Source organism: Anolis carolinensis, chromosome 3 (genome assembly GCF_035594765.1).
Source record: "Anolis carolinensis isolate JA03-04 chromosome 3, rAnoCar3.1.pri, whole genome shotgun sequence".
Lineage (NCBI taxonomy): Eukaryota > Metazoa > Chordata > Lepidosauria > Squamata > Dactyloidae > Anolis > Anolis carolinensis.
The window spans coordinates 167,895,988-167,915,200 of NC_085843.1; the positions used below are offsets into that span (position 1 = coordinate 167,895,988).

The window sequence follows — 19,213 nt, forward strand, 5'->3', positions numbered from 1 at the left end:
CTCTCTGAGCCATCTCATGGCCTTTCTGTGTTATGAATAAGTTTTCAATAATTTTAAAGCATAGGTTCTTTTTATTGCAATTTCAATGTGAGAGGGCACAGCAGAACTTTTACAGAACAACATCTAGACATACAGACATACAGATTCTATGCAACTACATTGGATTCACAACAACCTACTTACATTGGCTAACAAACAAAGGGGGTTACATTTTCACTCAGCATTCACACACATGTACATGCATTCATCCTCATGCACACATCCAAATACTACCATATTCTTTCTCCCTCCTTGGAGAAGCACCTGCTTAGGCTCCCTCTACAGCCTGCCAACACATAGTTCCAAAACTCCTAAAATGCCAAAACGCCAAAATTTATCTTTCCCTAAGATGCCAAGGATCAGAATCCTGTTTCCATGTAGCAGAATTGACTCCCTGCAACATGTATCATGACTTCAAAATGCACTTGTTCCTCTTCCCTTGAAAAAAGGAGGCCCATTAACCAGACTGCTTCCATTGCAGACCTGCCACTTTCTCATACACTGAGCATGGTGGGTGAACAGCGTCGCTGTCTGTCGCAATTTCTGGATTGCGATATTATATAGCAATATTTTGCTGAAGTTGTCCCGAAGTTGTAAATGAATGATAGACATCTTCCATCCTGGCTCCATCCCAGTTTCATGGACCAGAAGTTGACTCTTGATTGGTATTGACTTCCTTCTTAACAGTTGTAAACATTTCCTTAACTTGATGTAAACATTTCTCTTAGCACTGTCACAGTTCTTATCACAGTTTACCAGGCAGGTCAACCATTTCAGTTCTCATTAACTACTTTTAATTACAATTAAGCAAGCAGGCAGTAAGTCATTGCAGGCCTTAATCTTCAGGATGGTGTCTCCAAAATGTAGCTCTCATTCCTTCCTTCCATGCAGTTCATTCATACCCACACATATTAAATCCACATTTATCAAATCTCCATATTATATTTGTGTGACATCTGTAAAGATAACATGAGCTTCCCCCTATGGAATTGTCCAAAGTATTTGTTTGATGGGTTGGAAATAAATGTAAGAAATACATGTTCATAGAGATGTGATCTGTACTTAAATTAAATGAACTGGATTTGTAAACTCCAAGTGAAAGCAGTTGCTTCTTCTGAAAACTCTGGAAGAAATATTATCATGCTACAAATCACTGAACTTGTGCAAGATGCACCTGCATAAAACCTCAAGGAAAACCACCAGAAAACTATCAAAAAGCAGCAAATATGTGACTGCAGAACATATTCTCAGAAAATTTGCCTCTTAAATCTGCATAGTGTTTTACATGGGGGGAAAAGGGATGAATATGCTATGACATGCGACATACAACAGCGGTAACTCTCTCACACACAATCCATTGTGACTTTCACATGAAGCCACAATTGTAACATAGCAAGAGTGGATTGCACATTAGACTGCAAACAGAATCTTACTAGAGATAAACGAGATGGCTGCAACCTTGCTGCCCAATGTGTACTGGTTTTTCCTACTTACTCAGATGTGTCCAATACTCATGTTTCAACCTAAATATATATACATAACATGTGAATTTTCTATCTATACTTGGATATCATAACATTGCAAGCTGTAAAATAACTCATGTGGCAGTTTCCATTATGCACAACAGACAAGCCTGAAATAAGTCTCTGTTATAAAACACATTCCAATATTTTGTTCAGAGACAGCTATATTCTGGAAGCATCTGTGAAATTCATCTATTATTCTTGGGAAATGTTCAGTACTGGCTGGGATTGACCAACAGCAGTACAAACTCATGCAAAAAAAAAAAAAACCTAGATGATAAAAAATAAGACTTTGCTTAAAATCACAACAGTTTTAGCCAAACGTTACCTTCACAGCACTAGCATTATTTTGAGATCCTCTGATGATAACTGTAGCACCATATGTCCGAGAACGCTGTTTAAATGACACTGAAATATTATACGTCTGTGATATGTGTTGAATTGTGGGAGAACTGGGATCAGGGATTGGTTGAAGGATTCCAGCAATAGGTAATTCAAACATCAGTACCAAAGGGAGAAGCTCCTAGAATAATGATCAAAGCAACACTTCAGCACAATGATGAAAGCATTATGAATCCAGTCATCTAAAACACTAGGATAAGTGGTCTCAAGAGACATTTTATGAAGTCTACAAGCCAGAGGTCACATTGTAAAGTCACTGCCATTAATGGAACAGAAGACACATTTTGTTGTGGTCTTGTATATTACATTAAATTTTGAACTCAGGGTAAAAATGTGCAGGTTGGAATTTAGTGAGAAATGATCTCATGGAACACAACATGTTTAAAATAACTGTACAGAGAAATTTTTAAAAAATTAAGAGAAATTCATAATGTTCTGTGATAGCTGTATCTTTGGGATCCAAAACCTAATTAATTGGAGATAGCAGAATAGGGGGTGAGAGCACTTTTTCCATATATTTTCCTCCATCTTTTCCATCTATACTGATTTGTAATATATTTGACCAAGAGGGCTATCTGGAACAGAGATGCATTATATCTAGTTCTGCAGGTGTTGCTGGACTGCAACTTCCATCCTTTATAATTATGATTGATGGAAACTGCAGTTCAAGAACATTTCAAAGACCACTTGTTTCAGACAAATAGAACATTCTACTGGCAACAAGTTGAGAGATATTGGACATGCTATATTTCTTCAATTCTAAGATATACCTTTCTCCTATATAAATATTTCTAAAAATGGGGTGCGTGTTAGAACCACAGATAAATCTTGTGTATTTTGGTGGTGGTGGTGGTGGTAATGAAATTAGGGCCTGTCTTACAATCAGTGGCATCTTACAATTGAAGAAATACAATATTATTATTGAGCTTTAAGGTATATAGAATTAACAAAAATGAAGACAAATCTGTTTTTTTCAATTTGTTTATAAAGCAACATTATACTAAGCTTGAATTTCATAATTACCCGTATTCTAACTCTAGCAGACTCAACTCCAGCCGGTTGTCCTGCAATAGACACCTGTGGAAATTGGAGGGAAAAAAAAAAACCTCAATTCATATAATCAATATTTTGACTAAGAGTTAAGAATCTGTTGGTCTCTATGAAAGAATTATTGATTTCTTGCTCTGAACTAAATTATATGATTCTGAATACAAACATACAAAATACGCTTCTATCTGTGGAAATCAAACACATCTAAACCCTCAAAGTTAACCTTCCCAACACCATGATGACATTCTATGCAAGAAGGGAATTTTTTTACAGAAGAATCACATGTAGTCAAAATGCTATGTCTCCTTTCTGTCAATACACATATATTTTCATTCCAACATGTTATAATCCCAAAGGGACTATGATATGTTTTTTCCCCTTTCAGATTTAGGATGTCAAATTAAACAGGATATAATTAAAACTTGGTACATATATGTGGATAGTACTGCCTATATAGAATATTGGAGAATATTCACCTGATTGCTTTTTTCTGCTTGGTTATTTCTATTAGAATCTGGAAAATGGATGTGGCAGCCTGTTTCTTCCATCACCTTTTTAATATTATTTCCTCCTTTGCCAATTACATGAGAATGTTCTGTATGAGATACATCCATCTTCAGAGTGACACGATTACTCTGGAAAAAATCAGTGCATATAATCTTCAATTCTTCTAATATGGCAAGACACATACATACACACAATTAATAAACAGAACTATGGAGAGAACAAGACGTTTCTAAAGAAGCTGGAGAAAACCAAAATTTTTTATGACCCATTTTTACACCTTTGCTCTTCAGTCCAGGATATGAAATAAAAATGGTTGTAATAAAAAAATTCTAAAGCTGTTTCAAATAATTTGTGGTTTAACAAAGTGTTATTACAATCCATGAAGATTTGGAAATTAAAAATTCAAAAAAAACCCATGAATATTTTTGTGTCAATTATCAAAATACGTGTAGTTTATATAATAAACATGGTTACATTCATTTCGTTATGAAAAAAGGCAGTAAACTCCCAGGCTTTTTAAAAACAGAAATGCTGGCAAGGGATGGACAGAGTGCTCTTTCTACCTTCAACCAGCTATGAGATAAAAAGCAAGCTACTCAAATCTTTTCCAGATTAGTAATTTTATGGTCTTATTTACATGGTTGCTCACTAGCTAGACCTTAAATGAATCCAACAAGGCACGTCTTGTGTACCCAACTTTTCACATTACAGCTGCTTCTGTCCCCACTCCGACCTTCTCCTATATCTTTGACAGAAAGCCAAAAACTACAAAAGTGTGCGGCTATAAGTTCTTCCGCCACTTATTTCTAAAGCCAGAAAAAACTTTACTAAATTAGATCTTTCTTATTTTTTCTTATGGTTGTCAGCAGGAGTCCAAAGCTTTTCTGCCTCTCTAATGCAACTAGGAAGTCATGTGGGGTCTCAGGAAATACACTGAAGAAATGGTCTCTTGTCCTCTAGGAAGACTTTCCCTGAGCTAAATGTTCACCTTGACCTGAAGAAAAAAAGATCCGCTTTTCTTCAAGCTAATTCCTCCTCTCCAACCATAAATACTGCCTTTAAGCTTCCACTAAGTTTCTCCTGTGACATTTTCAGCCAAGCAACCTGTTCTTCCATATTCACCACATGGAATTTCTTGAATTTCTGGGTTTTGTCTTAGGCAAATATTACAGTTGTAAATTATAAACTCACTTTTAATAACTAAAATAACTGCAACAAGAACACTCCTCTTCTCCTATACTGACACTTGCAAGGCTTTTGGATACTCTTTGCTTAAAGGCTATTTATGAATTCTGCAGTTTTATTCCCCATGGGTACCCTGAATTCTGACGATATAGGTTAAATATTGTTTTACACGTCTCTTATTATGCATTCAGTATTTAGTTGCATGAATCCCATGTGGTATTTCAAAGGGATTTCAATTCCCTCTCATTGCGTGTGTGCAAAAACCCATAGTTCTGCCTGATACTTCTACATTTTAACCAATTAATTTTAATTGTGTGCTGCCCCATGGAGCAGAAGGCAGAATGTAAGAATACTGAATATGTAATGTGTTTTGCTACAAGTTTCAAATGACTCCAGGCAGAGCAGGGTTATAGTGAGAACAGTAGTATAACTACTGGCGTAATAGGCAGCTTCCCATATACCAAACTATCAACATACATGGCTTATGTTGTTGTACCTTGTCACATGCTGGTGTTGTGCATATAGAGTGAAGTGTCATTTGGCCTCTCATTCACTAAGATGCCTTGGAACATTTCTATCTAAAATGTTTTCCTTTTAGAGACTTTAAATGTGTTGGGAGATTGTAGAAAGGTTGAATAAAATCACAATTAGCAATATAAGGAACTTTGAAGATATGGTTTTTTTTTTGCAATTTTCATTAAAACAAAATAGTGTAAGTTGTTAAAATAATAATAATAATAATAATAATAATAATAATAATAATAATAATAATAATAATTTTATTTATACCCGCCCCCTCTCCCCAGCGGGATGTGGGGTGGCTCACAAGATATTTTTACTTTTAATTTCAGAATCTGATGTATAGTAATATGCATTTGTTGACATTGGATACTTTTATGGATCCTGGGTGGATGAGTTTGTGTAAAGCAGTCTCTAGTGTTGAACCAGATAATAATGCTTAACTTCCTTAGTTAGTAGCCTTACAGAAACTTGATACTTACCATATTTTCTGGAGGTGGAAAGGAAGCATGAGAAAGAAAGAAACAAACATACATGACTTCAATAAGAAAAAAGAAAAAGTAACCTTCATACTTGAATTTGGCCTGCCACTCTAGACAATAACTCCCAAAATTCCCCAGGCATCACAGCATAAAGGTTGTATGACTCTCCAGGTGTCATACAAAGACAGCATTCCTCAACTCTCTCGGCTCTGCAGGCTAAGGCTAAAGGGAGTTACAGTTCAACATCATCTGGTGAGCCGCTACTCTCACCCTTGCTGTAAACTAAATGTACCAGGACAACTAGATATTTTTGCTTTTAGGGGGATTTTTGTCTTAGGAAGACTTTCCACACAAATGTAACCTAACCAGGATGGCAAAGTCTTCTTTAGATGCTGCAGCAATGACAGTGGTTTGCATCAAAGCAACTAAAAAGAAGCACTTAAATCAGATCAGGCTGTTCTTTTAAAGGGTAAGTTTCTGTCACAAAGCACCTAATTCTTCACAAGTAATTCCATTGTTAATGTTGGGTGCTGTCATTGATTCACTTTACAGCATGCACTGCTGAACTACTTGAAATTAAATCAAATACAGCAAATTACTGCTTTATTATCCATGTAAATTTCAGTGCAAAATGCCTGCTTTCTAAATGTAACCCTAGAACCTTAGTCTTAATATGCTGATGAATTCATCATTGCTGAGTCTAAAAAAAACCCAAAGTTTGGAACCTGAAATTCTAGCCCAAAGCAGAGTAGTTGATTTTCATCTTACTTTTGTGTCCAAAACAGACATGATCTTTTCTTTGGCTTCTTTAACGTTCTCTTTTTTTCCAGACACTTTAATATGGGGATCTTGAAAGAAAGACAAAAAGAAACATTAGTTTCTTCATTGGCTGATGAAACACAGTAACAAATGACACAAGCAAAACCTTTTCTCACTGTTAATATTCATCACTTTCTGTATACAAAACATAGAGTAACTGCACCAGTAACTGCAGTTTGTTAAGAAATTTGCTTCTTCAGACAATTTACTGTATACTTCCCAGATTTTCAAATTGAGTGAATCCAGAATGTGTCCACTCATTATGGCACCCTGCTTTAAGGAAACAAATTTCCAAGCTACATATTAACCTTTTTGGAATGTAAAACTGCTCACTACCATGCACGACAGGCTCAATGCATTATCACAGAAACATACAGAGTAAGTCATGTGAAGATACTCTCCTGAACAGAAAAACTAACTGATAGGGTTATGAGCCATTAAAAATAACTATCAATTATGAGTTAAGAGCCATCAAAAATAGCCAGTAGCTTTTCAGTCCACACATAATCTTAGCAGTCAGCAGCTGGAAGAAAGAACACAGACACTCAGTCTAAGTATTTCTAAATGCCCTTTTGCCCAGTTATCTTGGGGTACATTCTGAAAGCCTGCTTAGAGATCATCACTATAAATGGTATCATGCCATTTCCTACTGAAATAAAAGGAACTAGCAGTAATAAATTTGGTATGACCACATTAATCTGAATGTGGTCATATAGCCAAAAATGCCTTCAAAAGTAATGGCCAACTTTATTTTAAAAGTATTACATGCTGGAAAAATAAGAAGGAATAGGTGTACCTCCAGTCTTGAAGATGCCAAGGTCAATGCCACTTGTATCCTTTAGACTCAGGCACCCTCTATCCAGTGGATTAAGTACACTATAAATGGGAGGAACTGGCAAAGCCACCTCTGACTATTCTTTGCTTAGGAAAACCTTATGACATTAATGGGGCCACTCTAAGTCAAGCGGTTTGAAGGCACATGCACACATAGGGGGATTCCAAGACAAAGTCTTGTTACTGTGAACGGTGATCTGTAAACGGCAAAACAGCAGTCATCCTGGATGAAAATGTGGATCTGGCATGCATTACCAAAACCTGATTGGATGAGTTGGGTGGGGTTAACCTCACCCAGCTGTGTCCTCTGGCTTTCGGAGTGCACCAGCAGGCCAGGTCTGGGGGGCGGGGAGTTGGAGCTGCGGTGGTCTATTGAGATTCCATCTCTCTCTGACCAGTTACCCCATTCCACAATCCCCTGGATTTGACTGTGTCTATCTGAGAGTTGGAAACCAGGACAGGTTGGGGATTCTGCTTGTGTACCGGCCACCCCGCGACACAGCAGTCTCACTGCCTGAGCTCGCCGAGGTGGTCTCCAGCTTGGTGTTGCAGTCCCAGCACTTTGTAGTGGGACATCCACGCGGAGTTCACCCTTTCTGGCGCAGCACAGGACCTCACGGTTGCCATGATGGCCATGTGCCTGTCCCAAATAATTTCTGGACCAACTCACCAGGCAGGACACACGTTAGATCTAGTTTTTGTTGTGGACAGAGGAAAAGTCAGTGTGGAAGAGCAAAACATTATTCCATTGTCATGGACTGATCATCACCTGGTCAGCTTTAGACTAACCACAGCTCAAACCCTCTTCAGGGGTGGTGGACTGATTAAGATGGTCCGCCTCAGACTTATGGATCCAAATGGATTCCTGATGTCTCTTGGGGATTTTCCTGTCATGGCAGCTGGTGATCCTGTCGAAGCCTTGGTTGATCTCTTTAACACCGAGATGGCCAGGGTGGAAGACAAGATCGCCCCTGAACATCTCCTATCATCACGTAGAGTCAGGTCAGCTCTTTGGTTCTCTGAGGAGCTGGCTGTGATGAAACGGATGAGACAGAGACTGGAGTGCATCTGGCGTAGATTTCAGTGTGTATCCGATCAAACACGGGCTAGAGCCTCTCTTAAGGCCTACTCTGCGGCATTGTGGGCAGCCAGAAAAGCTTTCTCAACTGCCTGCATTGCGTCTGCAACAAACAGACCAGCTGTGTTGTTTCGGGTGGTGGGGAAGCTCCTCCATCCTTGTGATGGGGGGGCTGCCCCTGACCACCTGACAATTCGATGTGGCAGGTTTGCCCATCATTTTGCAGATAAAGTCACTAGGATATGCTCTGACTTAGACACCAGCCTTAATGCAGTATCTATGTAGGTAACCGAGGCACCTGCTTGTCCAGTGTTAATGGATTCATTTCAGATTGTTCACCCAGATGATGTAGAGGGGATCCTTGGGGCTGTGAGGGCAACCATGTGCACTTCAGACCCTTGCTCATCTTGGCTAATAAAACTTGCCAGTGGGGGGTTAGCAATTTGGTTTGTGAGGATAATAAATGCTTCACTGGATTAAGGGATTTTCCCCATCTGCCTTAAAGCAGGCATTGCTTAAACCGATCCTGAAAAAGACATCCCTTGATCCGTTGGTACTTAACTACTGGTCAATTTCTAACCTTCCCTTTTCGGGCAAGGTTCTGGAGTGGGTGGTTGCTTTGCAGCTCCAGGGGTTCCTGATAGAGACTGATTATCTGGATCCATCGCAGTCCGGGTTTAGGCCCGGTCATGGTATGGAGACAGCTTTGGTCACCTTGGTGGATGACCTCTGCAGGGAATTTGATAAGGGGAGTGTGACCCTATTGGTTCTCTTGGAAATCTCAGCAGCTTTCAATACCATCGACCACAGTATCCTTCTGGGGCGGCTCTCCGGAATGGGTATTGGGGGCGTTGCTTTGCAATGGCTCCGCTCCCAGTTGGTGAAGCTGGGAGACTCCTGCTCGGACCCCTGGCCATTGACCTGTGAGGTCCCACAAGGTTCTATTCTGTTTCCCATGCTTTTTAACATCTACATGAAACCACGGGGAGAGGTCATCTGGAGTTTTGGAGTTGGGTGCCACCTTTATGCAGATGACACTCAACTCTACAACTCTTTTCCACCAAACTCCAAGGAAGCCCCTCGGATCCTTGATCGGTGCCTGGCCGCTGTGATGGACTGGATGAGGGTGAACAAGCTGAAACTTAATCCTGACAAGACAGGGGTCCTTCAGGTCAGTCGCTCGACCTATCAGGGCATAGGGTGGCAACCTGCGTTCGTTAAGAAGTAGGTCCGCAGCTTGGGGGTCCTCCTGGATTCAGTGCTGACGCTTGAGGCTCAGGTGTCGGTGGTGGCCAGGAAGGCTTTTGTACAGTTAAAGCTTGTGCGCCAGCTGCGATCATACCATGTGAAGTCTGACTTGGCCATGGTTACCTCCAGGTTGGATTACTGCAATGCACTCTACGTGGGGCTGCCTTTGAAGATGGTTCGGAAATTACAGTTGGTACGAAGATCAGTGGCCAGATTAATAACGGGAGCAAGTTATAGAGAGCGGTCAATCCGCTTGTTTAAACAGCTCCACTGGCTACCAATAAGTTTCCGGGCCCAACTCAAGGTGCAGGTTATCACCTATAAAACCTTAAACGGTTCAGGACCTGCCTATCTCAACAATTGCTTCCTCCCCTACGAACCTACGCGGACTCTAAGATCATCCGGGGAGGAGCTCCTCTTGCTCCCACCCCTGTCTTAAATGCGGCTGGTGGGGATGAGGGAGAGAGCCTTCTTGGCAGTGGCCCCGCGGCTCTGGAACTCTCTCCCTAGGGAGATCAGGTTCGCTCCTCTTTGCCCATCTTTCGCCGGGAACTGAAAACATGGATGTTCTGGTGCGCGTTTGAATGAATAGGCCCTTCAGACTTGTCTTCATACTGTTATTTGGCTATGTTTACAAAATTGTCTGGCACCTTATCACTGTTTCTTATCCCATATGTTATAACACTTTATGGAACCTGTCCCCATATTTCTCCTTTATTCATTTTGATATTATCTATGAACCCTTGAGCACTGCACTTGTGATCTTTTGCCGTGTGCAATAATTGATGCTCAGGCTTTTAAGTAACTGTCTTGTTATGTTGTTTTGTTTATTGTTGGAATGTTTAATCTGCTGTTAAATTTTATACATGAAATGCTGTTATGTTGTTGTTCGGGCTTGTCCCCATGTAAGCTGCCCTGAGTCCCTTCGGGGAGATGGAGCGGGGTATAAGAATAAAGTTTATTATTTATTTATTTACTGTGGCCAATATACAAAGGGATATTGTATAGGCAGACATTTGTAGCATATGCTTTTGTAGAACGAGTCTATTCATCACATGCTTGGAGTTGAGGGCCAGATGCATGGAGTATGCTCATCTATGAGGGGTCATTTCCCCACTGTAGCTCACCTTCTTTCTGGTTCCCAGCCAGCATCCTACTACATTCCGAGAACCCCCTCAACTATAGGTTCTACTCACCTTGCCTTTAGACAATATCTTTCCACACAGTTTTTCCCACCAATGACTACTGTAAAAACTAAACTCATCACCTCATCAGCATAACCATAAGTTTTGCCTTTCTATTACTATTCACACTTGCACCAGCTCATTCATGGACAAAAATATCTGTCCCTAGACACTCCCATGCATCTGATGGGAATAGTCTCGGTCTACGAAAGCTTGCCCTACAACTTTCTTCTCTCAGTCTCAAAGGTGTCAAATATCTTTTTGAATTTTAAGTCTGTATTATGATTGATTCAATTTCTCCTAAATAAATCATATAAATCTTTGGGCTTTCCTTGTGGTTTTTAAAATAAAAAATTAAAACTGCTGAGAGCCGCTCTCCTTAATACCATCCACAAACATTTCTATTCACATAATGTTATAAATACTTTGTTGCCTTAGTTTATAATTTCACTTATACGTTAGGTTTTTGACTCAGCTAAATCCTCTGTATTTAAAACTTGATACTGTTTGGCTGGTTAGCTCATCAGGTATTTAAGGCAACTGACCAAATCTACTGACAGCACAACTGGGCAAATCATGGCCACCTAAATATTGTTCAATTCCAATTCCCATCAGTGGCATCTGGCCTTGTAAATGACAATCTATGATTGACTATGTAGTATTTTACCAACATAAAGAGGTCCAAATGTTCTCCATCTCCAACTTGAGATATATCTAGTTTTCTTTGGATTTTTCCATCTAACTACTGTATTATTAATCTTTGGGAATTTTGTTGAATACCTCTTCTAAATGGTAATATAAATATATCTAAAAAGGGAAAAAAGGTGGGTGAGTGGAATTTGTTCATTTTTCTGTTTTGAATGGCAATCCCGAGAAATTAGTTACAGAACATTTCAACCTTTGTAAACATAGAACATGGCACTTAAAATTGATAGTTCTTAAACAGAAAAAAACCAAAGACTAGAAAAAAACCCAGTTGATTTGCAATATAGTCAGCCCTCTAGATTTACTGAGACTAAAAGTGCCGAACTCCTGAGAAAATGGAACAAATGCAAATTTAAAAAATGGAGAGATCAACTCTCTAGGAATATATAGGTTCGTCAACATGACTCTATGGTCAACAATGGAAGTTGACAATAGATAAACAGTGAAGGACCTAGAGATTCCTAGGGAGGTGGTCCTTCTATGAATCTGAAAGTCAGTGGTTCTCAACTCCCAGAAATCTCAGTCAGTTTACCAGCTGTTAGGATTTCTGGGTGTTGAAGGCCAAAACATCTGGGGATCCACAGGTTGAGAACCACTGCTGTAGGTCCTCCAATCAAAGTTGTCCATTGAGTAACAGTGGGGGACCGAGAGACTGCTAGTGTGATGTCCCAGAGACCCTCGGGCCATGACCCTGTATTCGTTGCGGACCAGAGTGACGAGGATATGGGGTTTATGCCGAATCAGCAAGATTCTGTTCCCTTCCAGATGCTCCCTGTTGACAGTTCGAGCCTGAAGCTCATTAAAAAAAGCCCTTGAAACTGAGCCTGTTCCCAGCGGTTCCCCTCCCTTTGATAGGAGGCTGTTTTGGGAAACAAGTCGCTTGGAGAAGGCTAACTTACGGAGAAGCGCGAGATTAGCAGCCAGAGAAACCTCTGACTAACCCGTTTCCCTTGAGAGTTTCCAGGGAAGCTTGCATCTGGTGAAGATGTTGTCTCTAGCCAGTTTTTCCCTTGGGAAAAGTGTTGGACACCTGTTTTGAAGGGAGATTTGAAGTCCCTTAAAAGTTCTGCGTGCTGGCTAGCCAGCGCGGTGTCAACGTGTCACTTGGAGGATTAACTTCGCTTCTAGTTCCTTGTGGCGCGCTACTCTCAAGTAGACCGGGCGATGCGCCTAGCCAAGACTGGACCGCGTTTGGATCCACTACATTCAGCCTTGCCTTGCCTTGCCTTGCCTTGTTTCCTTACCTTGCCTTGAACTCCTTGCCTCGGACTTGTTCCTGGGACTCTTGCAAAAGACCTGGATTATTCCCCACTCAAACTGCATGGAAGTTTGAGTGTGTTTCGGTTAATTGGATTATCATCTTTAAACTCTAATACTGGACATTGGACTTTATAATACTGGACTATATTTGACCTTTCTCAGAAGGTCTATTGTTGGACTATATATTCTGCTTATTTTTGTTTTATTTCTTCAATTCTTTAATAAAGATATTAGATTGTTTATTGGCTTTGGTGTCTGGTTTCCAGTGCTCACGCAGCCTAGAGTATCACAGCTAGAGACAACATTTAATAAAAATCACATACAATCAAATTTGCAAAAGTCCACCATGCAAATATGGAGGACTGATAGTATATTCACAAATTCCAACCCATTACCAGAAATACGAGCACAGGCAATCATTTTATGATATACTACCCGTATTAATACAATTGTCCCTCTATATCCACAGATTCTGTATCTATGAATTCAATCATTTATGTCTTTAAAATATCCTGCCCCCTCCAACTCACCCCTTAATTTTGCTATTTTATATTGGGGACAGCAGTTTGTTATCCCATTATATATAATGGGACTTGAGCACCCATGGATTTTGGTATCCACAAGTGGGGTGGTGTCCTGGAACCAAATTCAAAAAGATACCAAGTGTTACCAAAACCATGAAAGGTTTGGAAACCAAGCTATAGGGTTTAGAAAACTGGGTATGTCTAGCATGGAGAAAAGAAGGTTGAGATGAGACATGATAGCCATTTCTACATATCTGAATGTCATATTGAGGTAGGGGCTTGTTTTCTGCTGCTCTAGGGACTAGAACTTGGTGCACTGGATTCAAACTGAAGGAAAGAAGATCCTGTGTAAACATAAGGAAGAACTTCCTGATGGAAAAAGTTGTTCTACTGTGAAATATGCTGCCTTGGAGCATGCTGGAGTCACCTTCAGCAGAGGCTGAATGGCTATCTGTCAGAGGCACTCTAATTGTGTATTCCTGAATGGCAGGGAATTGGACTGGATGGCCCTCATGATATTTTCCCAACTCTATGATTCTTTGCTCAGTCTTCATAACTACAAATAGATCATAAAATCTATGGATGTGACCCCAGGAGAATTGACTTCCGGTAAGCAGATTTATTGCGTTCGCTAAAGCCAGCCACTTGAAAGATCTTGTATTATTTCATAAAGCAATTTGGAGATTTATGGCCAGGGGCAAAATCTGGATCGCTTTGTATCCTATCCCACCCCCACAACTCTGTAACTATGCTCAATAACTAGTTTTTATATCATTGTCAGTCCATCTGGAGAAGTAGATTGACATTTGCAAAAGCTCATTATTAAAAGGGATCAATCTTTAAAATGCTGCTAGCTATCCTTCTCCTCCTTTTATGATGAAACAGATTAACATGTATGCAGTTTCATGATAAGGTGTTCCTTTATAGACAGCCAAAATGATCTGATCAAAATTTAATAAGGACTGTTTCATTATCATATATATTTCAAATAAATTATCAATCCATACAAAATGTATGTAGTTGGGTCAGTTCATACCATGCACTGATAGATCAAAAGAAAACAACTACTTCCTGGAAGTGCTGTTTTTCTCAACATTCTGCTGAACGGATTTTAAATAAAAGTAAAATGAACTTCACTTAACACGAAAAAAAAAATTCTAGAAATTTAAAAACAGAAAGATAGCACCATCTAGTGAGTTTATAATATTCCCGCAAAGCTAGCTACATTCTAACTTCAATTTAAAAACCTGACAATAATGTTGACACTGAAGCTCAGTCTGGGGAAATACTACATATACTTATGTATAAGTCAACCTCATGCATAAGTCAAGGGTATGTTTCTGGCAAAAATTATGGATTTAGGTATGACCTGGATATGTCAAGAGTGATTCTGCATTCAAAAAAGCTTTTTGCCACTCCACTCAGAGAAGGAGGTGGTTTCATATATGTGTGTTTGATCCCCTTCTCTGAGTAGTGGTTCTCAACCTAGAGCCCCCAGATGTTTTTGACCTACAGCTCCCAGAAATCCCAGCCAATTTACCAACTGTTAGGATTTCTGGGAGACCCCAGGTTGAGAACCACTGGCTTGTTCTATTCTGGGAGAACCTAAAAGAAGCATCGACTATCTATACTTTTTCAATGCTCCTTTGAGAGAAAGTGCCAAAAACTGCCACTGCCATTCCTTCCCCCACCAAGTATTCACTGTATATTGAACTATTTGAGTACAGTGGCAATAGGGGAGTGCTAGGCCCATCCAGAAGGAATCTAAAAAAGCACCAAGCCCTTCTACTCTTTGGGGCTAAATCTACACTGCCATATAATCCCGATTATCAAAAAAGATAATTCACATTATCTGCTTTGAACTGGATTATATGAGTTACATAATCCAGTTCAAAACAGATAATCAGGATTTTATATGACAATGTAGATGGAGGCCTGGTCACTCTTTTGAGGAAAAGTGCCAAAGAGCCACTGCCACAGACATTTTCCCACACAGGCATTCAAAAAAGCTAGAAGCGGCACTGTGGCGGAGAAAGAGAGGCGGATTCGTGTTTCTTTTAGGTTCTCTTGACATGGTATAAGCTCTTGCTTTTCTGCCTCAACTCACAGAAGGTGGCCCCTGCTGTTGAGAGTTAAAGTACAGTACTGACTTGATAAGTTGACCAATTATTTTGGAATTGATTTTGTAAAAACTAACAATATAGACTTATGCATGAGTACATACAGTAAATATACAGTGAGCCTAAATGCTGAACATGGCCCTAACATATGCTTAATTTAGGGGGATTTCCACCCAAATTAGTTAGGAGTATTAGAAGATGCTGTATTCTCTTCACTTTAACATTATAATTAGCATTCGCCCCCCAAAGCACCAACGGAAGTCACTTCAAACTATGGGGTATATAATTTGATGGAAAGAGTGTGAAATGATGATTAACGCTGCTATGTTTAACATTATGGATTCCCCGCCCCTTCAGATTTCATTGTGTAAAACCAGCAATAGGTCCTGGAAGAAAAAAATGATCTTTAGACACACTTTTTTCCAACCCTGCTCTAATTGGTTTAGAGATTATCATGAGAAAATGAGAAATCTGTTCATTTGAATCAAGGCAAGACTGTGATGCTATTTGTATCGATGGATACAATTTCTAACTTGACTAATTCATTGCATTGGTATACACTTTGTGAAGAACAGAATTTACAAGATAGAGATGAAATCAGCATGTAATGATTAAAGATATTGGAGTACTAGTACCTCAACAACACTCACTCTTTATGGTATCTACTATCTACCATGTCATAAAATGAAGAGAAATAGAACTTAGCATCTTCACACTCAACACATGCATTGTTTAGATCATTTTTTTTGTTAGACCACATACTTAATACAAGAGGATTTGGAGGACAATGTGTAATTTCCTGCAAAAATCATGGCAGTAGTTGGGGAAAACAGAAACAAAATAGAATCTTGAAAGCATTCTGCCAAGAAATGGACAACAGATCTTTTGCTATTCCACACTTTTCCCATTTTGTCTTTTAACTCTTCTTCCTATTCCAAACGCCTACTAATATAAATCATGTTTGAATTTGTTGTGTAGGGAAATGGTCTCCATAAAATACATTTCACAATACATGGAACTCCACAAAATGAATTCATCAAGTGTGTTATTTAAATAACACTGGTGAATAACATAACAGAAAATGATTACAATCTACTCCTGTAACATGTTGGCCTGTAAATCCAAGCTCTCCTGACTTTGCAGCCCTGCTACATCAAGATGGTTATCTGATTTCATTGATGCAATTGTAGTAGTTATTGTTGTGTGTCTTCAAATCACTTCCAAATTATGGCGAACTTAAAGTAAACCTATCACAGGATTTCTGGGGTTGAGGGTGTGTGATTCACCCAAGGTCACCCAGAGAGGGTTTCCACAGCTGAGTGGGGCAATAAGCTACAGTCCAACACTCACACAACTAGTTTATTTAACTGCAAGGAGCCCTACAAACATGGCAATTATATTTGTGTGTGTGTGTAAAAATATTGTATTTAAATACTGAAATGCTAACAGGTTTCATAATGATCAAAATGATAAGGTATTTTATTATAGTTCTAGACCTCTGGGTTAAACCACTGTGTAGTGAACATGCAATTTGGATTCCTGGACCACTTTCTGACTGACCTTTGAGGATGAAATCAAATATAAGTGTGGATAGTAATCAAGACATCTGACTATGTGATATCTTTATGAGGTTTGCCCAATGAAGTACAAATAGAATATCAAAGAGAAAAGATTTCAATAATCATTGAAGGAATTTTTGCTGAGGAAAAAGTGTAGCACCATCTCAGAAAGTGGTGTTGTTATTTCATAGCTAAGGTATTTTGGCTATATCATGAGAAGACATGGCTCACTAGAAAAGATAACAAGATTTGGGAAGGTAGAAGGCAATAGGAAAAGAGGAGGACCACATTCCAGATGGATAGACTCAGCCAAGGAACCTATGGCTGCCCCAAGTCTCCAAGACCTGAGCAGAGTTGTTGAGAATAAGGGTAACTTTGAAAGTTTTTTTTTTAATTCATGCCATAGACATAAGTCAAAATTGACTTGATGGCATTTAACATCAACAATGTTGGGACCAGGGGCGGTTCAACTATTAGGTGAAGTATGTGGTTTCTGAAGGCGCCATCCTCTAGGGAGCGCCTTGGGGGCGCTGTTGAGGTACCTCCACCCAGGCATGGCCTTCCTGCCTCCGCGGGCCACCATGGCAGTTAGAAGTGGTGCCGAGGTGCCTTCACTTTAAAGCAGAGGCACAGAGTCACTTCCTTCAAGTGCTTCCCAAGCTTCGTTGGTGACCCAGGTGTTTTGAACTCCAGTTCCCACCAACCCTGAGCATCAGCCAAAGCAGTAAGGCTGTTGGGAGTTGAAGTTTCCTCCCTGGGAGCGTGGCCTGAGGAGGCCATTCAAATTCGGGCCTGGCGGCTGCAGCTTGCTCCCAGTGCTGGCGGGGAATGGAGGGCAGCGGCGTGGAAAGCGGGGGCCAGGGCGAGAGGGGCGCCTATCGAGCGGCCAAGGCACGCAGCCCCTTTGACCTGTGCCGCTTCCTGCAGCAGCCCCAAGTCCTCGCCCAACTCCTCAGTGCTGTAAGCCGGGAATTGGGGTGGGCGGGGGGTTCAGAAGGGGGTTGAAGGAGCTCTCCGAGCGCTCCCGGGGAGGGCTGATGTGCGGCCTCCTGATTGGTTGCTTCTGATACCTGGGCTTGAGGAAGGGAGTCACTGGTACGAAGACCTTCTGAAACTCCCAGGATTTTATAGCACTGAGTCATAGCAGTTGCATTTGTTTACTTTACAGCAAGCATAGGCAAACTTCTGCCCTCTGGTTGTTTTGGACTTCAATTTCCACAATTCCTAACACAATTCCTATTTGCTCAACTATCTATGGTAGGCATGGGGCAAACTTCAGCTCTCCGGGTGTTTGGGCTGCAACTCCCATAATTCCTAACAGCCAGTAGGCTGTTAGGAATTGTGAGAGTTGGAGTCCAAAACACCCAGAGGGCCGAAGTTTGCCTCATGCCTAATCTAAGACAAACAATTGGCATAATAAAGCATACTGGGTTCAAGTTAACTAGCAAAGAAAGTGGGATGATGGTCATATGGGGAGTCAAGGCTCTTCTGGACTCTTGGACCGGTTCTTAAACACACTTAGTGTATTCCAAGTAGACTGAAACATACTTGTGGATTATCTGCCTTGATATTCTGGGTTATATGGCTGTGTGGAAGGACCCTCAGGGCTCTTCCACACAGCCATATAACCCAGAATATCAAGGCAGAATAACCCACAATATCTGCTTTGAACTGGGTTATCTGAGTCCACACTGCCATATAATCCAGTTCAAAGCAGATAATGTGGATGATCTGCCTTGATATTCTGGGATATATGGGTTATAACTGTGTTATCTGAGTCCACACTGCCCTATATCCCAATTCAATGTTTGGTGCTAAATTCACAAATATAGTAATGCCTACATAACATTACCATGCATTGAATTGCTTTTTCGCTTGATTTGTTGTAAAACATGATGTTTTAGTGCTTAGTTTGTAAAATCATAATGTAATTTGATGTTTAATAGGCTTTTCCTTAATCCCTCCTTATTATCCAACATTTTTGCTTATCCAACGCTTTTATTTTTCAGAGATTGGTTTGGAGGGGGTGTCAAAATTCTGTTCACTTACACTTGAAAATTACCTAGGTCTGGCCCTGGTTGGGACTCAGCTAAGTTTGATTTTGAACTCATTTCTGGAAGTTGGATAAAAGTACATGTGTACAAATGCTGGGATGGTGATGGAGAGACTGAAATG

The 19,213-nt window shown here is 40.2% G+C and overlaps 1 protein-coding gene across 2 annotated transcripts in view; it reads right to left on the reverse strand.

The window, feature by feature from the left end:
- The window catches only part of bicc1 (BicC family RNA binding protein 1), a 153,382-nt gene that overhangs the window by 28,269 nt on the left and 105,900 nt on the right, over positions 1-19,213 (reverse strand). For both annotated transcript variants that reach the window (XM_003224456.4, XM_062975785.1), the window contains exons 4-7: positions 6,476-6,555; positions 3,491-3,649; positions 2,988-3,041; positions 1,891-2,085 (exon numbers count right to left, since the gene is read on the reverse strand). In XM_003224456.4, the coding sequence (XP_003224504.2) occupies positions 1,891-2,085; positions 2,988-3,041; positions 3,491-3,649; positions 6,476-6,555 (488 nt within the window). The remainder of the gene's footprint in view (positions 1-1,890; positions 2,086-2,987; positions 3,042-3,490; positions 3,650-6,475; positions 6,556-19,213) is intronic.